The sequence below is a fragment of the Carcharodon carcharias genome, chromosome 13 (genome assembly GCF_017639515.1).
Source record: "Carcharodon carcharias isolate sCarCar2 chromosome 13, sCarCar2.pri, whole genome shotgun sequence".
NCBI classification, from domain to species: domain Eukaryota; kingdom Metazoa; phylum Chordata; class Chondrichthyes; order Lamniformes; family Lamnidae; genus Carcharodon; species Carcharodon carcharias.
The window spans coordinates 31,948,467-31,974,967 of record NC_054479.1 but is presented as its reverse complement, the minus strand read 5'-3'; the positions used below and the strand labels follow the sequence as shown (position 1 = coordinate 31,974,967).

Here is a 26,501-nt window from a genome sequence, read left to right as displayed (position 1 = left end):
AATTTTTTTCTCTTTTTTTTTTAATACGCATTCCTGATGGAGAAGCTCTGTAATTTGTTCTATAATAAATATGTCCTCGGACGGCGTTCGCATGACGTCCCACCAGCCGACCGGAAGCGGATGTTGATGGTTGTTTAACGGTTGCCCACGGCGATGGATTCGGCCGTTTCTCGATTGATTGCTATGGGGCTCTTGTTAATCGGCGTACGGATTGATATTGTGGGTAACGTGCTCGCCGACGAGAACTTTACTGGCAGTGTGAGCACAGCTCCTCCGTTGGATTCGATCTCTGGCAATGCCACGATCATTTCCGATACTTGGACAGATTTAACAACGTCCTTCTCTTCGGATGCTCCAGGTGTGGCACTGCCCCGGGCAGGTACGCTGCCAAATCTTCAAATAAACGGTAGGCTTATGTTGTTGTATTGCTTGGCTGCTTTTTAAGGGAAGTTATCTTTTAAAACCCGCGGGGCAGCGTTAGAAGTAGAACAGAATTTGCTGTATTCCCTAAAGTACAAGGCGTCAGCTTTCGGAAGGGAGCCTTGGGTAAGCACTCAGCACCAGACTCAGCATCTTCCGAGTGATTTAGTTCAGTAAATGTTAAGGAGATGTACTATGGTGAATTCAAAAGAAATGCAAAGTGGCAATTCCTGGAAGTCCGAAATGAAGAAAGGAAAATACTGGAAATGCAGACCGTCCGAAAAGATGATTTAAAAAGTCTGATGAAAAGACTACTTCTGAAACGAAAACCCTTTTCAGATGCTGATAGAGCTGCTGTGTATTTCTATTATTTTCTATTTTATGACTAAATGAATAACTGCTGAAGTAACGAACCAGCTTGCCTGCATTCCTAAAATCATTTTTGTGTACTGTTATATGGAACCAGCTGGAACTGAACCAGTTAACATTAATCTTGTTTTAAAATACTTTTTAAAGAATCAGAGAGGGGAAAATGGAGAACTAGCATGAGAACTGAACTGTGAAACAGAGCCTGTTTCAGGCACCCCTTTGCTTGTTGAGGTTTTTGTAAAGTTAGAATGGAGATGACTGTGACAACTGTACTGTTTCATCAATGTGTATACTGGATTCAGGAAAAGGAGAGTGACTATGGAACTGCCTACTCTTAGAATTTAAACATTAAATTAGAGAGAGAGGAGGAAGTGTAGAAAGCAACAAAAGCAGAAAATGTTGGAAAAACACAGCAGATCTAGCAGCATCTGTGGAGCAAGAAGCAGAGCTAACAGTTTGAGCCTTTATGACCCTTCTTCAGAGGAGTGTAGAAAGTACCTGCATTATTGAGATAGGTAATTCAAACAAAAAATGGTGGAAATACTCAGAGTCGGCCAAGCATCCATTGGAGAGAAACAGAGTTAACATTTTCATCAGAACAAAGGCCACAACCTGAAACGTTAACTCTCTTTCTGTCTCCACAGATGCTGCCAGACCTGCTGAGTATTCCAGTATTTTCTTATTTTATTTCAGCTTTCCAGCATTTGCAGTATTTTGCTTTTGAACTGGTGTGGAGACAGATGTTTGGTCCAGATTGAATTGAGATGGGAAAAATATGTCTCCGCATACGGAAGCTAATTTTGATTGAGTTTTTGAAGGGAAAGATGTTTTACTTTGACAGATAATTTTCAATTATGATGGAACTATTTTGAAATGTTGACCTTCCTGGCCTGTTAATTTCTATACCACACATTTGTCCATTGTGCCATTGAAAAGTACCTGTTTGTTTTTAAGCCTTAGTGTTTGTGGGAAATATTTTTGATTGAGCTGGTATCTTACACATATTAAGTAAATTGTATGTTTAATGTGCCAATAACTTATTACATGGCCTATTTATTCTGTAAAAGCAAAAGTATTGCCATAGCCAGAAAAAATGGGTAGAAAGGAAAATGGGATTTTATGCATTTTTTTAAAGCTTCTGTTGTGTCAGCTGTGGCTCAGTGGTAAAACGTATGCCTCTTATACTCTAATTCCAGCCCTGAACCTATATGTTTATACTGACAATTCAGTGCATTACTGAGGGAGTGCTGCATTATAATAGATGCGGTTTTCTTTGGAAATGTCAACTCCACCAGAGCTGATTAATTGGTCAGTTATCTCATTGCTTTATTTTATGTTCACTTGTACATTTTTGCTCTTTCAGTTGGTACTTTATGCGTCTGCAACTTACTGGTGGAACAGTGTGATATAAATTGCTGCTGTGATCCAGACTGTAGAGAATCTGATTTAACTACTTTTACAAAATGTGATGTTCAGATTGTCACGTAAGTTAAACTGAGGAATTGATTCATTTATCCATTGCCTAAACTTGAATTGATTGATACTACAGCATGTTTACTGAGACCCAGTAAATGCAGATTTTCTTGCCCACTCAAATTGTAACTATAAAACTATAATCCTTTTATGTGGTTCACTGATTTCAATAATGTGTGATTTCTAATGTATTATTTTGCTTGTTGTGAGTTGACTAAACCAACAACCACAGTGCCCATGTGTCTTTACTTCAGGTTTAGCTTTCATTTTCCAATACTTAATTCTTTCCTACTCCTCTCAGTATTATGTTCCTCAAAACCTCTCCTTTTTCATACCTTCAATCTTCATCTTGCTTCCAGTCCCTCCGCAACATTGCCCAACTCCACCCCTACCTCAGCTCATCTGCTTCTGAAACCCTTATCCATGCCTTTGTTACCTCTGAACTTGACTATTTCAATGCATTCCTGGCTCTCCTCCTATATTCTACCTTCTTGTAAACTTGAGGTTATGTAAAACTCTGCTGCCTGTGTCTTAGCTCATACCACAGCCTGTTCACCCATTATCTCTATGTTTGCTGACCTGCATTGGCTCTGGTTAAGCAATGCAGTGACTTTAACATTCTCCTCCTTGTTTTCAAATCACTCCATGGCCCCGTCCCACCCTCCAATCCCATAAACTTGCAAGATTTCTGTGCTCCTCCAATTCTGGCTTCTTGAACATTCCACCATTGGCAGCTATGCTTTCAGCTACCATACCCTGAGCCCTGGAGTTCACTTTTTAAAACTCTCCACCCCTCTATCTCACTTTTCTCCTTTAAGACACTTTTTAAAACCTACTTCTGTCCCTAACATCTGCTTATGTGGCTCGGTATCAAATTTTGTTTGAAATGTCTGTGAACTGCCTTGGTAACTTTTACTACATTTAAGGTGCTATATAGAATCATAATGGTGACAGCACAAAAGGAGACCATTCAGCCTGTTGTGTCTGTACTAGCCCTCTGAAGGAGCAATTCACCTAGTGTTACTCCCCTGCCTTCTCCCTGTAACCCTGCAGATTTTTCCTTTTCAGATGTTGATCCAATTTCCTTTGAAAGCCTCAAATGACCCTGCCTCATGAGGTGCATTCCGGATCTGAACCATTGACTGTGTGAAAAAAGTTTTCGTGATGTTGCTTTTGCTGATTACCCTAAACCCGTGCTCTCTGGTTCTTGATCCTTCCACCAATTGTGCACCAATGGGGGGCATTACTCTCTAACTACTCTGATCAGACCCCTCATGATTTTGAATACAGTTCCTCAATCAAATCTCCTCTCAACCTTCTACTCCAAGCAGAATAGTGCTAACTACTCCATTCTAGCTATGTAACTGAAGTTCCTCACCCCTGGAGCCATTCTTGTGAATTGTTTCTGCAGCCTCTCTAATGCCTTCACAATACTGTATAAATAAGTAAGGGCAAAATTGAGAAGGCATACACTGAGTACATAGCTGAAAAGGGAGGGAATGACAAAAGAAAATACAAAACAATTGGGAAAGATCTCGTAAACATTAAGACAAACAGAAACTACAAGATTATCGAGGAAGATGAAAAGAAATAAATGAAAAATCTGGATATACGTAAGGCCAGGGAGGGATGCAAGATAAATTCACAGGCAGTGACACTGAAATGGCAAAACTATTAAATCAGGAAGACTAACAAGGTAAATACAAGTTGTTGTTGTTTGCAACCTCTGTCATGTTTGATCTTACTTTCAACCTATCATTGTTCTCCATCGATGCATTATCCCATCTGCAGCCGAAATGCTCACCTACAGACTTGATTATTCCAATGGTCTCCATACCAGCCTCCCATCCTCCATTATCTAATACTCATGCAAAGCTCTGCGTCTCACATCCTAGCCTGAACCAAGTCCTGGCTCAATCATCACCCTTGTACTTGGTGATTTACATTGGCTCCTGGTCCCCCAGTATTTCAAGTTTAAAATTCTAACCCTCTTATGGCCTATCCCCTCCCTATATCTGTAACCTCCTCCAAGGATCCTCCAAAAAGCCTGTGTATCTCTGAATCTGGCTTCTTGTGCATCCCAAAGTCCTATCGCATTTACTGTTCAGCCATCTATGCCCACTTAACCCCGTCTACTTCTCCAGCTCTTTCTTCCTTTATGATCTTCCTTAAGACTCACCTCTTTGATCAAAACATTTAGTCACTCCTCCTCGTATTTCCTTTTTTTGGCACAGTGTCAATTTTTATCTAATTCTGCTACTGTAGCACCTTATATAAATGCACGTTGTTGTTGCTGGACCTGTTGGATCAATCTGTACAATTGTGCACAATCTGTACAGTCTGACACAGAAAATGGTTCTCAAGTAGCAAGTATATTTTTTTCAAAACAAAAATGATAATTGAAGCTATAATGTGAGTATGTTGGATATTTAACTTGGAGGTTTCGAGTCATAATTTTCAATGTTGATCAGATTTGGTGCTACCTTAAAGAATGGTTTTTCTCGTCCTCGAGCAGCGCAAAGCTTACTACTCCCGAGTTGCGGAGCTTTCTACGATCAATAGAATGATTTACAAAGTATTGTGTCTCTGCAAAGCAAGTTCGAATTGCTTCACTTTACTGAAGGTGGAAAGCTTTGATGCTTTGCGTTGATTATCTAACAGTCTGCCAGAGATCTGGAAAAATGCCACCGGGGAGTGTGGTTGAATATGGGTGTTGTAATGGGCTGCAAATCGAACTCTGGTCTTTTGATGGTCTGGTATTCTATTAATCAGCTGTTTTGTTTTCTAATATTATGATCTTGAAGTTTTCTTACTACCTTGTAACATGTATTATCAAGCTGCATCCATAAATTTTTTATTAATGTGTTTGTTCTCCAATTATTCCTTATGAACTAAACATAAATTTATAATCTATTGATATATGAACATTTCTTGAACTTTGTGCAGGGGTGACAGTAAACTTTGCAGTCAAGAGGCAGCAATGTACTACTTGAATATGAACAAATCTGTATCCTTGATTAACCCCAGCATCTTTTGTGTTGAGACAAACAACTGTAAGTGCACTACAGGGCAGCATATGGTCTATTTTCTTAAATGTTTCTTTCATATAATTTAAATTCAAAATGAAACTATCTATAATAGTTATTGGTTAGTTGCACATGTAACTAAATAATCTTGATATTTCATATGTGGCAATAAAACAGAACCGCACGCACACTTGACGTAGGATCATGTGCGAGCAATACATCTATGGCAAAAATAGATCCATCATGGGAACTAAAAGCTGGAACAGTATCTTCTATTTATGAAATTGTTTTGTTTATGAAATAAACCATCATCAATATAGTTTCTGAAAATGGGACACTTGATAAAATTCTCATTTATAGGCATTCTTAACTAGCATTTTTGTCAATCTGACTAATTGAAAGGTAATTGAATTTTCTAATAATTTCCAAAATAATTTCTGCACCAACTTGTGTCGTGCCTCCAACTTCTGATTTACCTCTCCTGACGTTCTAATTTTTGCTGGGAGTATAAGTTCCATCAATGCTAGCATACCTGCACCTTAGCCATTTGGCAATTCTTCTCGTGTGTGCATAAACAATAAGCAATGACATTTTATTCTGCCATGTCCTTACTTGATGATCACATTCACACTTTCTGGCATGGGTCTTCAAAAGCAATTGAGAGTGAAAATCCTGACTGATTTTGTTTTTTAGTCAGGGTTTTGAAAAATAAAATGCAAAAAACACAAGCCATGTGTCTTTAGTGGGTGTTGTTGCTGAAATGAGGTAACTCTGCCAGGTCTAGGATAGAAACTGGTATTTTCTTGACCCCTGTGATTCAGTATTTCACCAGATGTTGCATTTATATATTTAAGCATGGAAGGGGTTACAAATGAATTTCTTTTAATTTAGTTTATACACTACTTTGTACATTTCCTGTCACTTGATAAAATGTGATGAATGAAGCCACTTGTGTCAAGCTATCTGTCTGCAAGATAAGATTGAACCAAACTGAATCTGATATCTTTGTCAATGGAAATGACAACCAAAAAAATTGGTACCACAGAATATATGTTTTATTATCCCAGCCTCAAACATAAACACAGACACATCACACTTAAGCAGTAGTTCATTTTTGTAAATGATCTATATATATTCAGTGTTTTCATTGGACTATTGTAGAAGATTTCTTTCCAAATGGCAACACATTTGATAAGTAGCAGTTTGTTTCCAAACATTTATTCTGATCTGTTTTTCTTCTGTTCTTGTGTTTATGTTTTAATCCTCAGACAGGGCAGGATCATCCTTTTTTGCCCCAGAAGTACCAACTACTGGTAACTTTGACAGCTTAATGAAACAGTTTGGTGGTTTCTCCTTTAGTACTGCTGAAGCACCTCCAAATCCACCATCTACAAGTAGATCTAATTCAACACCAAGTGGCTATCAGGTAGTAATCATAAGGGCCTTGGAATTGCCAGCATGTTAGTCCCCAATTTTTGAGTCGTCTACTAGTAATGCTAATTTAGCTGTAGATTGGCTGCTTGATTCAGACATTTTACATTTTATTTTAAATTGGCTTCTTAAAGTTGCACATATTCTGTTGTTTTGATGCCGGATACAGAATTCTTGACCTCGACAATTGTTTGTTAGATAATTTTCATTTTTATTAAAATTTACAATAAAGTGTTCTGACACCACCTTTATTTAAATTCAGAAAGAAGCTAGAATATTGGATAAAATCCCATAAGTCCCTACCCAAAAAGCTGTGTGGGAGTATCTTCATCACTTGCACTGCAGCAGCTCAAGGGGTACCTCAACACCGTTTTCCTAAGGGCAGCTAGGGATGGGCAAAAATGCTGTTCTTGCTAGTATTGCCCACATGCTGTGAATGAAAAAAGCTGGGGATAGATATAAATATAAATTATTTGTTAAATAATGTCGGATTGTGGTTTATGTAATAAAGTGACAACAAAAAAAAATTGCTATTTTTGTGCTGTTGAGAACTTCAGTACTCATCCATATTTAATTTTTTAAAAAGAAGCAATTATGGAAAGAGAGGATGCAGAAAAGATTTACAAAAATAGTTCCAGGAATGAGGGACTTCAGTTACGAAGCTGGGATTGTTCTCCTTAGAGAAGAGAAGGTTGAGAGGAGACTTGATAGGAGTGTTCAAAACCATGGGGAGCAAGGTGGTTTAGACAGAGTATCTAGAAAAGAACTGTTCCCATTGGCAGAAGAGTTGAGAACCAGAGGGCACAGATGTGTGGAGATTAACAGCAGAACTAAACGTGACATGAGAAAAGATTTTATTATGCAGTGAATGTTTAGAATCTGCCTGAGAATGTGTTGGAGGCAAATTCAATTGTGCTTTTCAGAAGGAAATTGGACAAGAACCTGAAGATTTGAAAAAAAGAGTGCAGGGTTATGGGAAAAGGATGGGGGAGTGGTACCACCTAAATTGCTCTTGCTGAGAGCTGGTATCGATTTGACGGGCCAAATGATGACCTCCTGTGCTGTAACCATTCTATGATTCTTTTAAAATATGTATTTTCCATAGAACTGATCAGCAATCACAAATGTACAGTTGTTTCCAGGGTAAAAGCTTGGAGCTGAGCATTGACTAAGATTGTATACTAAGAATTGAAAATGGTTATCGTTAGAGCATTTTACAGTTGGATAAGTTTTTTTTAATTTTTCATGTTTTTTGCTCTCTTATGAAGGCTTTGACTTATGTCTAGGGTACTTTTCCATATGCACCGGGCTCAAGTGGCCTTTATTAGAATCATGGATAGATACAGCATGAAGATGGCTATTCGGCCTATCGTGCAAATTTTTAAAATTTTTCTCATGGGATGTGGGCATTGCTGGCTAGGTCAGCATTTATTGCCCATCCCTAATTGCGCTTGAAAAGGCGGTGGTGAGCCACCATCGTATAATTGCTGCAGTCCATATGGTGTAGGTATACCCACTGTATTGACTCTTTAATAGAGCTAAACAATTAGCCCACTCCTCTGTTCTTTCCCCATAGCTGTCTAAATTCTTCTCCTGAAAGATGCAATGTAGGAACATGCTATGGTTTCTTCAGCAGCACCTATCGAACCCACAATCTCCGCTAGCTAGAAAGAAGTGCGTGGAAATACTATTTTCTTCAAGTCAAACATCCTGACCTGGACATATATCACAGTTTCTTTATTATCCTTGAGACCAATAGACTTTTGGTCTTTCAGCGAATCAAGGGATATGGGGATCAGATGGAAAAGTGGAGTTGAGGTCGAAGGTCAGCTATGATCCTATTGAATGGTGGAGAGGCTTGAGGGGCTATTTGGCCTATTCCTGCTGCTATTTCTTTGTAAACATTCTGGAATCCCCTATTTAACAGCATTGTGGAAGCACTTTCACAATATGGATTTCAATGTTCAAGAAGGTTCACCAGCGCTACTTGGGGTCAGCTAGAGTTAAGCAATAAATGGCAGCCTTTTCACAATTCCAATATCTCAAGAATGAATTTATTCCAAAAAGGAAGCTGATTTATAGAAAGTAATTGAAGAGAGGTAGATTTTAAGGAGGCTTTTGGAGATGGGGAGAGATCCAGCACACTAAAGGGTATTGAAGAGGGATTCCTAAGTTGTGCAAGGTGATTGAACACTCTGCCACTACTAGTAGAGTAGAGTTGTGGAAGGAAATCATTGGGTTTGAGAAAGGTTGCAATGATGGGAAGGGGCTATGTTATGGAGATATTTGACAATAGTTTATCAGCATTGTCAGTGAAAAACCTGGTTTCTTCATCTAAATGAGCAAATAACAACAAATGTGTTAGATAATATGTATCGTGAAATATAGAAATATCTCAAAACAGTAAAGCTAAAAACAAATTGTTAATATGGATCCACTCGCTGCTTTTTGTTTTAAATTTAGTATGGTGTTCCTATTAAAGTCGTTGATGGTTTTCTGAGACTTCCGGCACCTCTGGCAACATCAGCTTGTGCTGACAACAACCCTGCAGGTAAGAGGTATTTAACTAATTTTACTAGAGCAGTGTAATACAAATGTGTCGTTATATATAAAGTTATATTTTAGTGACTTTTGACTCTTGTTTCTTTTGTATTGTAGGCTTTTTAGTAAATCAAGCAACATTTTGCAGTAGAAGGTTTGACATAGCCACAGACTGCAGTAAATTTCCAGCGTTAAGCATAAAAAACTACCTCAGTTCTAATATTTTTCCAGTAAGTTAGCAACATTTTGATTTTTTTAATGGATGCTATACTTCCATAAGAAATATTTGGTAGTAGTTCAGAAGTAAAATGTACTAAATAATAATTATTAGTTACCCAATTCCTCATTAACATCAATGATAATATTATAACATTTCAAATGAAGCCAGGTTATCAGATTTCTGTATTTGTTGACTTCCAAGTGTATCATTATATGAAAAATGTATAATCATCCACTGATTAAATAGGTTGTACTATAACCAATTTATATTTTAATACATACATTTTCCATAATGATAGCACTATTTTGTTTTGAGTAGTATTGACGCCGTCTTTCTTTAATTAAAGAAAGAGTTTTCTGGGAATGTGCCCAGATTTGTAGGGAGGTTCCATATCAAAATTTGAAACCTACTGGTATAAATACCTTTATGTTGTACTTAATAAAGTAATGGTTTCTGCTCAAGCTTTTCAAAACTTATCTTTAAAGCACTAGAAACTAATATATTCAAATATATTTTTTTCAGAGCCCTAATACAAACTTGAGCAGTAGTGTAAGTATTCAGCTTTTAAATTTTGTGTATTAGAAAAGTATTGGTAAATTGGTCTGAATTCTTACATTATGTAGGAGACCTGCTAAAGATAAAGAACGTTAACTGTGTTCCATTCTTTTGGTGGCTCATCTTTGTTGCTTTCGTAGGACTGTTGATCCTACATATCTTGCTTTATTAATACCAAAATTCCTGATTTTGAGTTTTTACATATAGAGGTTAAGAGCAGGGAACAAGATCCACCTCAAGTCTTGGCCTAGATTTATTCACATGCTAGTAACAAAATTTTGATGGAAGTGTGGACATTGTGGAACTGGTTGGGAGAAATTAAAGGCTATTACTTGGTGTTTTCCTATCATATTTTCATATAAATGGTTGGTTCTTTGGAATTGTTTGGTGAATTAGGTGAATGCCATCTAATTTTTCTGTAATATTTTATCCTGTAAAAAGTAAATTATGGTCCCTTTAAGATATGGCTGACTAACTCATGACTCTAAGTAATATTTAAAATCCATCTGATTAAGAACAGTTTAAAAAGTAAAAATTAAATAAGTACCAGATTGGATTGAGTCTGAGATGTGTTGAGGGGTGGGGGACAAATAAAGGATATCTCAGATTTCCTTTATCCCGTGTAGCTCATGTTAGGCACAAATTTCAATGAAATCATTTAAGTACCTTTACAATATAAATTCATGCCTCATGGGTTGGGCATTTATTTGGCTGTTCCACACAAAACCCAAAAGTTCTACACCTTGGTTCTATGTCTATTGGGATATTCAGTGATCAGCTAGTAAGAAATGCAATGAACGATAATTATTGAATAAAAATAATCCTGAATTGGTAGAGAACTGACAGCAATTGTTTCATAGATTATTGTAGTTAAACAACTACTGTGGTGGGGTGAGGAGGCAATGAATCATTTAGAAAGTTTTTTGTATGTTAATTCATGGCAATACTTTTATTTTGCTGTTGCACTTAGAGGGTGCAGCAATGGACCCATGGACCCTAAAATGATGCAGTTATTGAAATTTATAACTATTTTGCTGGAGTAGTTTCTTGGAGATCTACACCAGGTGTGCTGTTCACTGCAATTCACAGAAAGGAAAGGGGAGGCAGTGGCATAGTGGTCTAGTATTTTAGAGAGTCAGGGTAACGCTCTGGGTACCAGGGTTCGAATCCCACAACGGCAGATGGTGAAATTTGAATTCAATAAAAATTTGGAATTAAAAGTCTGATGATGACCACAAATCCATTGCCAATTGTTGTAAAACCAGCTGGTTCATTAATGTCCTTTAGGGAAGGAAATCTGCCGTCCTTACCTGGTCTGGCCTATATGTGACTCCAGACCCACAGCAATGTGGTTGACTCGTAAATGCAGAGGGCAATTAGGGATGGGCAATAAATGCTGGCCTAGCCAGTGATGCCCACATCCCATGAATGAATAAAAAAAATACACTGTATTTAACATCACAATATTAAAAACAATCAACCTTTGGCAAAAGACATTTTGCACATCTTTGTGGGAAAGCAGGAAAAGGTAGATTTTAATTGAAGTACACAGACTTAGTATACAAAATAGTTCAATCTTAAAACTGTTCAAATTCTAAAAGGAATTTCATTTGTTTAAAAAGTACATGTTAAGTAGCTAATTGAATTGTGACCTTTTACTTTTTTATAGACTACAGCATTTTATTTTTAAATCTAAATGTTCTGGTAGCAAGTCTACATAGTTGCAAGTATATTTTGCCTTTAAAAAAGGTATTTTAGTTTGGGATATGTATTAAGGGTAGATGGATGCACCTACTAATTAGTTTTACCTTTCTTCTAGATCCCATTCCATCTTACCTCTATAATTTTGAGATCTCTAAATAGAACACAAACACATCTAAATGACTATGCTGCTGATAATTGGACGCCTAGGTTACATGTTGATGTGTGTCGAAATGTAGTGCTAGAGGTAAGTTCGTTATTACTGTTGCTTATTAAAGCCCCACCTTGCTAAAGCATCGTCATACATTTTTAGTCTTATTATTGCTTCCAAGTTGTGCAGAATGTGGCAAGTTCAATGTTTATGAATGTTGAATTTTGCAATAGAAAGCCCATATGATTTCTGTAATACCACGGTCTTTCTTTATCTTGATAGGTAAATTATATCATTGTGTATAATGATAAAGGGAAAATTGTAAAGGCCTCTGCTGGTTTCATTCTTGGAGCCATCAACAGTAGCATGGTACCAATACAACAACACTTCCAGATTTCTTTCATTCAGGTACAGTAATTGCAAAATTATCTTTTTTGGAAAATCGGTAAGTTGGTGTAATGATTTATTCCACCCCTTAAATAATTTTTGAGTAAATACTCAGTTATTCTTATTGAAACCTAGGGACTCCTGCACTAGCGAAATAATTCTCAAAATATATGAAATATGCGGTGTTCACTGATCTGTCTAATTTCTTAGTTTTTCTTTTATTCTCTCTTCTTCATATTCCTTAGGGTGGCCTTACTTTTTAATCTGGGGTGATGGGTGAGAGAAAATGATGAGGAAGGGGTATTTAAAAATTTTGCAGTAGCTTTGTGAGAACCCCTACATCTTTCTTTTTCTGATTAAAACTTAGTCAATCCCAATCACTCTATAGTATTTTGAGTTTGTCTGTATGGGACGGGAACCAAGGTAAAGACTTATCCCACCAGGGTTATGCCCCTTCAAAGATCAGTGTCAAAAAGGTCATCCGTGTGCTACTTTTGAAGTGCAAGCACATTGAGCTATTCTTGCGCCTTTACTAAATATTTGGTTTAAACTTTTCAAAATACATAATTTTTTTTTGTTTTCAATTGTAATACAATATTAGTACTGCAAGATGTTTGATACAAAAATGTATACCAAATAAATACTCTCTGAAAAAACTCATTTTTATAATATTAAATAAATTCAACAAACAGTAAGGAAATTTCACATTTGAAGGAGGAATGTTGACCAGGACAGAGGGGAAACTCCCTATTTCTTTTATAAGTACTGCTGTGGAGTTTCTAATGTTAACTGAACAAACTGATGGGCTTTGATTTAATGTCTCATCCAAATATCAGTAACTCCAACAATACTTCTCTCCCTGTAATCATTTACACGCATTCAGTAGCATTGATTCTTTTGATAGATCAACATTCCGTTTATTGTCACATTTTATTGTGATTTTCACTTATTGCCAGACTTCATGATGATTCACCTTTCTTAAGTATCTCATTTCTAGTCTTCTCATCTACCACAAATAAATGGTGCTTTCTTAACTTCCAGGAAAATACAGTAGCACGTCCTCTCAGTGGAAATCCAGGATATGTTGTTGGACTCCCTCTAGTGGCTGGATTTGGACCAAATGCCTCATATCCTTCACACATTGCCTTTCAGGTCATAAAATAAATATGAGTGATGAAGGTCTTTCAGTTCAGTTTAAAATGTAGGGTCTTTCTGGATGAATTGTTATTAACACCCCCCGCCCACCCAGCCGTAAAGCTTTGAGTTGTTTCTTGAATAATTCTAGGGTTTATCCCTCTTCCTTACCTGGAAGTCCATTCCATGTGTTTATTATTCTTGTGTAAAAGACAATATTCTAAATTTCCCTTTTACTCATTTAAACTTATATCTGCATGCCATCACTTTAAATAAGTTTGAGTAAATTTTTTTGAATTTCCCTTTTCCTTACTGTTTGGTTTACCTTTATCAAGTTATCTTTCCACTTCTCATTGCTCAGTCTCCTTTGAAGTCATCTATGGCATGTCTAACTACAGAGCCATCTCATATTACACTCAAAGCAATGTATTTCTCAATGTAAAGCTGTGAAAACTTTGCATCCCCTTCTGTCATGGCATGTACAAAAATATGCTGTTTGTCAACGTGTTTGCTAACCAGCTTGATATCTAAATTTGTTCCTCAAACAAGCAGTCTGCATTCAATGTTGTAGGTGATCTAAGAAATTGTCAATGAATGGGAATGTGATTCAAGGTTTTGATGATGTCATAAATCTGTCTTGCTTCATTCTCCAGGTTTATGACTATTTTTAGGTCTCTATCTTTAGAGATATATTTTCTTGCCCCCTTGTTTCAATTTGTTTTTCACTGTCACACTTTTGGCTATTGAATTGATTTAATTTTATATTCAACTTGGCCTTTCCTTCTGTAACATATTTGGCTTTGTGGGGGCATGAAATGTCCAGAGCCTTGGAGAAAATAAAAACAATCATGAAACTGGAGAAAAGTGGGGAATTTCTAAAATAGATTTATTTTAAACAAGCACAGTTTAAAAGATATAAATTAGCTCAACATTCATTTTACTATTGGTTGCAGAAATCTAATCTTTCAGTATCCGGGAATTTATTCTTAACTGACTCTTTCCACATTTGGTATAATTCAAAGCAAAAACAGACTTGGGCAGCTGACTGTCATTAAGAGTTCAAGCAACCAGGATTGTTTACAAATGGAAGGACTACGGACACCAGTGCTTTTTGGATATAATTTAAAGTCTGGTTGTATATTGCGGTAGGTACTATAAGATCATTTTACTATGTTCATTAACACCCCTTGAGATGTTCAGTGCTGGCAACAGTTCAAGGAAATGCTATTAGTGTTTTAGAAGCCAGTAAGATAAAAATTAAACAGATAAAATGTTCATTTTAATTTACATCAAATAAATTAGTGCACAAGGAATCTTTAGACTGGAAAAAACACCATACTACTTAGCAAACACTGACTGTGGGTGGATTTTCTTCCATCATTGGTTTGGTAGCGGGAGAAAAGAGCAGCCTAATGGTAAGGCTTACCACTGGCTAAATTTCCCTTCTGCTACACTAGGGACAGTTCAAATCCCCTCCACCCCACCTGCCAGTAGGAATGACAGGTAGGACCAGCTTCTTGTGCCATTTCCTGCTAGCCTCCTGCCCCTCTACTGGCTCTATCCAGATGTGCCTAGTGGCACTAGGCTTGGGATAGTCATGTTAATGATGCCAATTTGCAAATAAAGGAGGAGGGTCTAGAAGAGGCCTCCCTCCCTCCTGCCTGGTCCCCAACCTAATTCCGTAGGCTCCAGAGTTTGGCATGACTTACAAAACTACAACTCCAACTTGTTACTCTATGGAAAGCCCAATGTGGAAGGGTAGAATAGGAGCCAATCTTCACATGCTGTTATAATCATTTATTCATAGAGGTACACATTACAATCATGCACCCCCTAAACTAAAAGCCCAATTCCAGCCCTCTTTTTATAGGAGCCCAAGTGAATCCCAAATGAGGAAGAATGAGAGGTGACCTCATTGAAATATTCAAGATTCTGAAGGTGCTTGACAGTAAAAATACTGAGGCATTGTTTCCCCTACCGGGGGAATCTAGGACAAGACAGTTTCAGAATAAGGGGCTGAACATTTAGTACTGAAATGAGGAGAAATTTCTTTAACTCAAAGGATTGTGAATCTTTATTGCTATGTTCTACATATCGTGTAATGATTTGTGTTTGAGTATTCCCAGACCTATGTTAATACCTCTTCAACCAGGTGCAATATGCAATTCTTGTGGTGGTCTTACTCTCTGATTTTTTTCTCTGTTTTGATTTTGGGAAGCTACTTGATGCCTTATTCAAATGTAGAAGATTAACGTATTTGTGGAAGAGCTCCTGTGATGCCAGCTTGTTAACTGTATATTAATTGGGTGTTTAATTGTATTCAAATGGTAGGCATTTACTCAGGATTCACCTGTGCCCATACATATAGGAACAGGTTGAAACAGTGGTTATTGGATTGGAGGCACATGATTTATAACGTGTGCCTCTGTAAATAAAAGCTTGAAGGCATATAGAAACTAGGCTCCAGCTCGATCCTTCACCACCTGGCTAACTGCATTTTAACACTGCTGATTAATGCAACAGGTAAGATACACTGACAGTGTTCTTAGGAAGGAAGCTCCAGGATTTTGATTCAGCGACAGTGAAGGAACAACAATATAGTTCCAAATCAGGATTATGTGCGACTTAGTGAAGGAGCTTACAGGTTGTGGTTTTCCCATGCATCCAATGCCAGTGCCATTCTAGGCGGTAGAGGTTGAGGGTTTGGAAGGTGCTATCGAAGGAACCTTGGTGAATTTCTGCAGTCATCTTGTAAATGGTACACGTTGCTGCCACTAAGAGCCAGTGGTGGAGGAAGTGAATATTTAAGGCAGTAGATGGGATGCCAATCAAGTGGGTTGCTTTGTCTTGGACGGTGTTGAGCTTCTTGAATGTTGGAGCTGTACTCATCCAGATAAGTGGAGAGTATTCCATCACATGTCTGATTTGTGCCTTGTTGATGGACAGGCTCTGGGGAGTCAGGAAGCAAGTTACTCACTGCAGAATTTCCAACTTCTGACCTGTTCTTGTAGCCACAGTATTTATATGGCTGGTCCAGTTCAGTTTCTGGTCAATGGTAACCCCCAGGATGTTGATAGTGGGGGGATTCAGTCATGGTAAAACCGTTGAATATTGAAAGGAGATGGTTAGATTCTCTCTTGTTGGAGTTGGTCATTGTCTGACAATTGTGTGGCACGAATTCTACTTGCCACTTATCAGGTGAAGCCTGAATGTGTTTCAGATCTTGCTGCATGCAGACACTGACTGCTTTAGCATCTGAGGAGTTGTGAATGGCACTGAACTCTGCGCAATCAACTCCACTTTTGACCATATATTGGAGGAAAGGTAATTGAAGCTGTTGAAGAGGAGTAAATGCCACTTGATAATGCTGTTGATGACACTTTCCATCACTTATCTGTCTACTCTCAGTAATCAGCAGGGGTGGTAATTGGCCAGGTTGGAATAGGCCTGCTTTTTGAAGCATTTTAAATTGGGAACTAACCTGAGAGGTTAATACACTTAATACATAATACACTCATTTAGGTCTCCAAACAGCTGAATTTGGTGAGCCTGTCCGTTGAATTAGAGCAGAAAACATGGTTGCTGTTTTGATCACTTGCCATTGCTGGGAATTTCTAGCTGCTGTTGGAAAATAGTCAGAAGGTGTCCAATCTTGATGATCACTGTGGAAGCAGCAATCGGCAAAATGATTCCCTGGATACTGACCTCAGGTAAAGTCAGTTCCATTGTCTCACTGGCTGAAAGGGTTTAGTTGTAGCCTTTTTGGACAAAAGACATTCATTTGTAAATTACCAAGGTTTTTCTTATTTATCCTTAAAGAATAATCAACCACACAGCATGCCATCAGTGGTCACAAATCATCAGAAATCTGTTAATTGGACAAAACTTTCCTCAAACTGTGGCATCATTTGGAAATTCTCCAGTGCAGAACGTGAAAGACTGGGTGACCATCGAGCAAGTTACCTCTTTAACTCAGGTAATAACCTGAATAAAGTATGAAAAGAGAGAAAAAGGATCACCATTTTCATAACCCTTTCTATAAGGATATGTAATATGTGGCAATATTAACCATAGCGGCAACTAAATAAATGGATACCAGCACACTACAGTTGAAAAGGCAGAGATTTAATCAATCATTTATTTATTAGTATAAGCGAATGTGTTTATTGCTATAAAAACAAAATGCTGGAAAAACTCAGCGGGTCTAACAGCATCTGCGGAGAGAAAACAGAGTTAACGTTTCGAGTCCGTATGACTCTTCTTCAGGTTTAAAGAGAAGTAAAAATGTGATGAAATTTATATTGTTTTAAGGGGGGTGGAGCAGGTGAAGCTGGATAGAAGGCCAGCAATAGGTGGGGGCAAAGGAGAGATTGCCAAAGATATCATGGACAAAGGGGGTATTAATGGTAGTGGTATGGGCTAAAGGAAGTGCTGATGGTGGCATTAAGGTCAGAAAGTAGAATGTGGGAATAGCAGGACAAGGGTAAGCACTCTGGAAAGAACAACATGAACAAGTGACAGGTGGCCCTTGTGGGGGGAGGGGACAGTGGTGGGGGATAAAAGATTGAAAATAGGATCAAAGGTGGGGATAAAACAATGAATACAAATGAAAACAAATAAAAATAAAGGTAGATAAAAATAAAAATTTAAAAATGAATATTGAAAAAAGGGGATAAAAAAGGTTGAGGATGGAGGAGAAAGTTCAAGTTGTTGAACTCAATGTTAAGTCCGGAAGGCTGTAAAGTGCCTAGTTGGAAGATGAGGTGCTGTTCCTCCAGTTTGCGTTGGGCTTCACTGGAACATTGCAGTAGGCCAAGGACGGACATGTTGGCAGGGTGGTGTGTTGAAATGGCAAGCGACAGGAAGGTCTGGGTCAAGTTTGCGGACAGACCAAAGGTGTTCCCCAAGCAGTCACCCAGTCTGCATTTGGTCTCTCTAATGTAGAGGAGACCGCATTGGGAGCAGCGAATGCAATAGACCAAACTGAAGGAGGTGCAAGTGAAGAGCTGCTTCACCTGAAAGAACAGTTTGGGCCCTTTGACGGTCAGGAGGGAAGAGGCAAAGGGGCAGGTGCTGCACCTTCTGTGATTGCATGGGAAAATGCTGTGGGTGGGGGATGAGGTGTTGGGGATGATGGAAGAGTGGACCAGGGTGTCCTGAGGGAATGGTACCAATGGAATGCTGACGGGGGTGGGGTGGGGTGGAGTGGGGGGGTTGGTGAAGGAAAGATGTGTTTGGTGGTGGCATTATGCTGGAGTTGGCAGAAATGGCGGAGGATGATCCTTTGAATGCAGAGACTGGTGGGGTGAAAAGTGAGGACAAGGGGGACCCTATCATGGTTCTGGGAGTGAGAGGAAGGTGTGAGGGCAGAGGCATGGGAGATGGGTAGGACATGATTGAGGGCCCTGTCAACCACAGTGGGTGGGAAACCTTGGTTAAGGAAGACATGTCACATGTTTATTGCTAGCTTTGAAAGGCTTTTTTTATAGTCTCTGTTATCAAAGGCTTTACAAAAACTAGAAAATAACTAGGAAGCAAATGTTATATTCTTGCATGAAAGAAATTACATTTTTCAAACGTTATTTCCTGTTGAAAGGGAGCCTGCAATTACATTGGAACCAGCTTAATGAACTTGGTTCACACTGAGACAACTCATGACCATATTAATTCCCTTAAGGTTACCGCCTACTTAAAAGTAAAAATTTAGCACTAAACTTTGTTTCGAGGGAAATTTAATTTCTTTTCTCATTTTTGTTCTGGACAATTCTTCCGTTAATTATGCTTGGTTATCTACATCAGATTTTTGCAAATATTATCAACTTATTTGCAACAGAAATGTGCCAGATCTTGCTGGAGGATGCCCTGTTAGTTTATGTCTTCTGTACCGTTCAGCTGAAATTTTTTTTGTGGCATAATTTGTATGAAGTACAATCTAGATTGATGTGGCTAGAACAGTGGGGCATCTGGGATCTCCGTGAACAGCAGGATCATTAATGAACAGTTGAGTCTGAACCGGAAACTGTCAGTTTGAATATTTGATTTATTGCCAAATCAGGTACCAAAAATGAAATGGGTGGGGTGGGGGGGGGGGGTTGTGGTGGGGTGGGGCTTGGGGGGTGCAGTTGGGGGTGGGGGGGTGGGGGGGGGGGGGTGTGGTGGGGCGGGGCTTGGGGGGTGGTGTGGGGGGGTGGTTGGGGGGTGGGGTGGGGGGTGGTTGGGGGGTGGGGTGGGGTGGGGGGGGGCTTGGTGGGGGTGAGGGGGGCTTGGGGGGTGTGGGTGGGGTTGGGGGTGGTGGGGGGGTGGTTGGGGGTAGTGGGGGGGGGTGGTGGGGGTGGGGGGGGGTAGGGAAAAGATTGAATTGTGTGAGAGATCAGAGACAAAAATAATTTTAAAAATGTTTTTTGAAATCTCCAATAGTAATTAAAACCTGAAGGAATGAGATGGTTAGGCCTGTTAATGTTAGTTTTCAGTGCCAGAGAGACTTGTAACTCTTAAAAGGGTACTTACTACATTTGGGCTTATCCATTACAGTGTGCATATATCAGGTAAGTGCAGCAAATTCATAACTTCCATGTATTTCATTTGCAAGCCCCTGTGAGATACCAATATTGCACAGCTTCTGAAGGAGCAAGGCATCTCAACCAACAATTTCCTAATTTACACATTTAACTGTGCATGTGTAGTTACTAGAAGCTGCTGTCTGGTTTACAAGTTAATTTATACTACAAAATCTAGCCCATTGATGTAATTCTACCAAGGGTTATAGTAATCAGTTTAGCTGAGGCCAATCATTGTATAGTGGTGCATGTACTGCTGATCAACACATCAATCAGCTGATTAAATTGCTTCTCAACCTCTCCCACTAGTGCGCAGTTCAGACTTTGTGCTTTTATTTTGTTCCATTCAAGTGATTTACTGTGATAAAAGGATAACAGTGTGACCATTATAATTCTAGTCGGTTGCAAATTCTGCAGTGATGGAGCATACCTTACTCTCCTGTCATGAGACACTTTATTTTAAATCTTATTTATGTGGGCTTGCAATACAGAAAAGGTATCTTTCTTCCCATCATTTATTTGTAACTTCCAGAATAATTAATCCTCCTCATATAGTTTCCTTTCAAGGAATTAGAGTATCTTGAATAAGTGTTGACTATTAATGCTAATATATATTCTGTATGGCCAAGTAGTCATCTATATATCCAGAACTCTGCTGTAGCTTTATGGGGAGTGCTTGGATAGGTAGCTGTAAGCCTATAAAATTATTCCATCTTTAGTTCACATGATTATATTCTAATAAATAAAATAACTAAAAGTACCATTTGCTTGCAGGGTTGTGATTGTGACATTCCTCAGTCTTTAGCCTTGGAGGTGAAGTGGACAAAGTATGGATCCTTAATAAACCCACAGGCTAAAATAGTAGCAGTCACACGAACAATCAGAGAAACCTGCATTATGGTATGTGAACAATACTCTTGAAGCAAAAAGCTATTTATTTTAAAGTCACAATGTAATATCAAATTAAAACAAAAGCATTGAAAACTGGAGTTTGTTAGTTGTTAAAGTGAGAAGTGTAAGAACACACAAACCTCCAAAGTGAATACAAATATTAAGATCACATAAATCAGCATTTTGCCTTCAAGGCTTATTAATGTATTCAGCATGGTCAGAACAAACAATTCATGATTTTCAAGTTTACAGTTAGCTAAACTTCTCATCTAGATTATTTCTGTGTTTTGAATCTTTTCTCTTGTTCTTTGAATCGTAGGTGATTCTTGTGGGAAAGTCCCAACTTCCTGAACCCTTTGAGATCACCAAACACTGTCTAATAATTATGTTCTTTCTGCTACTAGAATATATCCGTCCCTCCATAGGATCTCACTTCAAGCGGCAGAGCTTCATATCTGATCTTTTTTAAATTCAAACTATTAGACCAGAGTTATTACTTTATTTGCTTGTTCATTCCTTAATAAGACTTTAAGACTATTTCCAATAGTAAGTCTTGTCTTAATCTCCCTTACCACAACTCTTAAGGGCTACACTAACTTTTGTTTTTATTGATTTGTTTTAAACACTGGGCCCTGAAATTAACCTTAATTTTTTTTTTAATTTTAGTTATATTGGCTCTGTGGCTGATAGTCAGGAAGCCATCAATGAACTGATGAAGTAGGCAGAAAAGTGCCAAATGGAACTCACTCCAGAGAAGTGAGATAATGCTTTTGGGGAGGACAATTAAGGCCAGGGAAATGCACAGTTATTGGTGGTATACTGAGAAATTTAGAGGAACAGGAGGACCTTGGAGTACATGTCCACAGATCCCTGAAAATAGCAGGACAGACAGATTAAGGTAATTAAGAAGGCATAGAATAGAAGAGCAGGTGGTTATGCTAGAAATATATGGGGGTAATAAAAAGGCCACAGCTAGGGTACTGTGTACAGTTCTGGTCACTGCCTTACATGATATGATGCCACTAGAAATGGTACACAGGAAATTTACAAGAATGTTGCCAGATGTGAAGAATTTTAACTGAGGAAAGACTGGATAGTCAGGTGGTGTTTTTTTATTTGGAAAAGAGGCAGAGAGGAGATTTAATTGTGATGTTTAAATTGAGAGGCTTACAGTGATATCCCTTAACAGAGAGATCAATAACCAGGGAGCGTATATTTAAAGTAATTAGCAGGAGGATTAGAGGGGAGTTGGAGAGTATTTTTATCCAGAAGGTGATGTCTGAAATTCACTGCCTAAAAGGGTGGTAGAGGCAAACATCCTTGCATTTACCAAATACTTGGATATGCACTTGAAATGTTGTGACCTACAGGGCTGCAGACCAAGAGCTGGAAAGTGGGATTAGGATGGATTGCTCTTTTTCAGCCAGCATTGACATGATGGGCCAAATGGCCTCCTTTGTGCCATAAATTTTCCACGTATCAATTATCTTACTCTTTGAAAAGTTTCAAACTGAGTGGTTCTTTCTCAGATTTTCAAATAACTCAAATTCAAATAGAAATGGGTCTTTTTTATATATATTATGTAGTCCAAAAAACTACTGGGACTTCCTGGATTTTGAATATCTGACCCCATAAATTTAAAAACTAGCATATTCAAGCCTATAACTGATGAAATTTGCAATGGTTGGGTTGGGTTATACTTGGTCCAGGAATATCAACTAGTCATTTTCTTTCTAAACCGCTCTGAACGTAAAGGAACAGCCACCAAACCAAAATGAGATGGATGTATCGCTCCAGACTTGAGCTCCTGTCTTCATTATAAAAGAGTTTTCATGAAGACAGTTACAAAAAGCATCATAAAAAAACAAAAGCAACATTTTGGGAAGAGAAGGATGAAATGAATTTAGCAAGTCTCCTTTGCAGAGTGCAGGTTGATTTTGGGAAAATAAAGTTTGCATTTTTGAACATTATGGAATGAAGATGCCTAAATAGATTGTTTGGGCAGATAAGGCATTTTTCATCTTTTTGAGAAGGTAGCTTTGCAACACAGCTTAGTGATGCCAATCCAACTTTAAAAAATTAGTACAAGTATGATATTCTATTGTGCTATCTTTTGACCTCTGGGACCTACACTCAAATCTAGATGGATCTAAAGGTCTAATTTCTCTCTTATTTGGTTTCTTTACAAATTACAACTAATGTTTAGTTAGTCTGAGCTTAGTATTTATGGGTTGCATCTTAAAACTGCCCATATTTTGGCACTCCCACTCAATGAAGTGGTGAGGCTTGCTGGTACAAAAAAAGGAAAAAACTAAAATGTCGCAAGAGTATGAATTTAACACACATTGTTGAGCACAGAGTTTTGCCCTGTATTAGAAAATGCACTTAACTGGCCAGGAAATGTATGATACTGAGTAACAAAAGAAGAGGAAGTCCACACCATTGACATTTCTTATGAGCATATAAATTTATTAAAAACCAATACTTTCTCCCATACCAACAAAGCAGAAAGAATTGATATTTACCAAGGATAAGGGCAACAGACACATAGGAACACCATCACCTGGAAGTCCCCCTCCAAGCCACTCACCATCCTGACTTAGAAATATATTGCCATTCCTTCAGGGTCGCCTCCTTCAGAACTCCCTCCCTAACAGCACTGTGCATGTACTTACACTACATGAACTGTAGTGGTTCAAAGAAGGTGGCTCACCACCACCTTCTCAAGGGCAATTGGGGATGGGCAATAAATGCTGGCCTAACCAGTGACACCCACATCCCATAAATTAATTTTAAAAATCAGATGAACAAAGAACTTAAGTGACTCTGCATTCAACAGATCTCTTTTAAAGATCTGGAAAGCGTTATCAGGTAGGAGTGAGTAGTCCTAGGAAATCAGTCTACTTTGAGATTATACTAATTAATTTAAAAATTCCCAGTTAGCTAAACCCAATTCTTCAGGCTGAAGAATAAATAATTACGAACATGACTCCAAATCTAATTCCAGTTCTCAGAAAATACTGGACCCTCTTGGATATTTTATTTAATTGCAAGCTAACTATGTTTCTTTTTTTTTAGATACCTTTGAAAACTGCAAAAGCTTTACACATCTCTACCTCAGTTACTTTTACAGATGTGTCAGCATCTGCCCAGCCCAGATACAAAATGAGACCAACAATCGATGCCAAATTACCCTACGATTTCTTCTTTCCTTTTGTGTGAAATATTCTTGAGTTGCTTTTGTGGGGCAGGATTATAACTAAACAGTTATGGAATTGTTCAAACACAATTAATGTGTCTGCTTTGTAAAGTAATTTGTATTGACTTTTTCAAATGTTTCAACTTAGAGTTGCAATTCCCTAAAGTGTCATATTTTCTATTTAGATATTGGATCAAACCATTTTGTATGCATTTTTATTTAAATTTTGTAATAAAGCTTCAGCTCAGGTTTCTGAATGGACTGCATTTACAGAATAGGAATTGTATCTGTAACTAAAGTTACAGAGATATACTTTAACAGCACAGAAACACATATACATGTAAAGCACAAAAGTACTGTAAAATTTATATAGTTATTTTTCTAAGGACATTGAACTATTTAAACTGTATTGTAAATGGTCTGGTACCATTATTTTATTGCCTTTTTACAAATGTTTTCTATGCAGAGAATCTTTTTATGCACTTCGTTATTTGCATTTTTACAATTCATATCTGGTTAAGCCATATCTGAGAACAATTTTAATGTAAGATTTGTACATATCCTAGAGAAAGATATTTTATAAATGAATGTATGACAGCCTTCTTAATTAATTCAATCATCTAATCCAAGAAAAATGAATCTTATTTTATAATATTTTGATTTCCAGAACGATATCTAGAACGCAAATCATTTAAAAATAAATTGGCAATACCTTAATGTTGCAATAAAAAATGTTTTAGCATATTAAAATTCACTTCATCAATTCACTATATATTCATCTGGAGTTTGCTAATGAACTAAAGTATTTCTAATTCTGTCTTGAATAATTATAGAAAGCATATTAATTTTGCATCTGCACAAACCATATAATCACAACTAGTCAGTAAACATAAGCAGTCTGATATTCATCATAAGGTATTAGACTGTACACATTCTTAAAAGTATTTACTTGAAAGGTGACAGCTAATTCATTGATAATGCTTCATGCTAAATATCAAACAGTGGAACCTTTTCAAGAACTGCCATTGCATACTAGCAGGAAATGCAGCTGAAAGGTAAGACCCAACATGACCTTTCCTCCTTCATGGGGGTTGAGAAGATCATGTAACTTATTCCAAAAATGAAAGATCTCCAAGGTGAATGTAGAGAGACAGATTTCACTTATGTCAAAGGCACCAATTTTCAAAAATGTATATTTTCTCCAGGAGGTGGAAGCCGCACAGATTTTATTCAGTTTAGGATCTCTCACAGAAGCAGCACTGACGGCTCGGTTAGTAAATGCAGTAACATATACAGATAAGACAGAGGTTTGATTTCCGGTCTGTGTTAAAACAGCTGGTTGGGAATAGGGATGATGCAGTTGATCACAGCACCTGCAGGTTGGATAGAGGCAAATATCTGCCTGGATCCTAATTTGTGATTCCTACTGTAAAGGCTTAGCTCAGCATTCAGGTGTCTCAGCCACAGAGACTGTAGCCAGTTGATACCTTTCCTCATATTTGGAATATGGCTGAAAAAAGAGACATCCTAAATTAGTTATTAGTGTAATTCTTACTAAACAATCTCAATTGTGCTAAAGGTTGTCCAGTTGTGGAATCATATCTCACGTTGTACACTATGTTCCAAGCACAGGCTGGTTGAGTACGGTCAGTACTTTACCTGTTGCGAGCAGCTGAAGGGATGGGGTGTTTGATACAATCCACCAGTCATTGAGACATACAACCTGCATACCTGGCGTCACAGTGCTGAAAAGTGCCCAGTGTACCTCAGATTACCCTGGAAGGGCAAGGTGTCATAAAAATTTGAGTAACAGGTGAAGCTAGCTGCTTCATACTCCTACTATGCTGTAGCAATGCAAATGGTATTCTCCACTAACGGGATGTTGCCATCAAGCCAAAGAAGATGTTCTGCATACTACACAAATGAGTAATGTGATATATGAATTTCAGTGCCAGTGTGATGCAAGGTATGTAGGCCATACATCCTAATGACTGATGGATTGTATCAAGCAGCATGTCCCTTTGGCTGTTGGCAACCAGCCTATGCTTGCAAAATTCAGAACGCTGTCCAACATTAGATGTGATTCCACAATTGGACAACACTTAGTGTAATTCTTAGCAGTCAGGATTGTTTACTAACAACCAATTTAGGATTATCAGTCAGGCTTGTAGTGTGGTTCACCTATATGTGATAGAAGCTGCATATATTCACATACAGAGCCCTGTCCTTTGCAGACAGAAAGAACACGTCCACACATTGTACGTTTTACAATTAAACAAAAGCTTGGGGGACAGACGTTTCCTGATTCATTCCCCATGGCAATACCTTGACCAATTATAATTGACTTGCCTGGCTTGAATTTAAACAAAAGCTTGACAGTTAACTGTTATGTGGTGCATTCTCCATGGTAATGCCTCTACCAAGCAGCACCTTCTCATGTAGTATG

General features: G+C 38.1%; 1 protein-coding gene across 1 annotated transcript; it reads left to right on the top strand.

Moving 5' to 3' along the window:
- Positions 1 to 108: 108 nt before the first annotated feature.
- On the top strand, positions 109 to 24,799 carry tctn1 (tectonic family member 1). Its single transcript, XM_041203621.1, has 14 exons — positions 109 to 406; positions 2,153 to 2,273; positions 5,209 to 5,315; positions 6,557 to 6,714; positions 9,183 to 9,270; positions 9,378 to 9,490; positions 10,003 to 10,029; positions 11,855 to 11,983; positions 12,170 to 12,295; positions 13,316 to 13,401; positions 14,413 to 14,553; positions 17,228 to 17,384; positions 20,740 to 20,865; positions 23,935 to 24,799. Exons 1-14 carry the CDS (start codon positions 154 to 156, stop codon positions 24,076 to 24,078), a joined length of 1,776 nt encoding a protein of 591 aa, XP_041059555.1. The 5' UTR covers positions 109 to 153; the 3' UTR covers positions 24,079 to 24,799.
- The last annotated feature ends 1,702 nt before the right edge of the window (positions 24,800 to 26,501 follow it).

Excerpts from the sequence above, each read along its gene's own strand:
- tctn1 (XM_041203621.1), top strand. The coding sequence starts at position 154 with ATGGATTCGGCCGTTTCTCGATTGATTGCTATGGGGCTCTTGTTAATC. Across the intron at positions 407-2,152 it reads GCCAAATCTTCAAATAAACG|TTGGTACTTTATGCGTCTGC; the intron begins GTAGGCTTATGT and ends TTGCTCTTTCAG. Across the intron at positions 20,866-23,934 it reads TCAGAGAAACCTGCATTATG|ATACCTTTGAAAACTGCAAA; the intron begins GTATGTGAACAA and ends CTTTTTTTTTAG.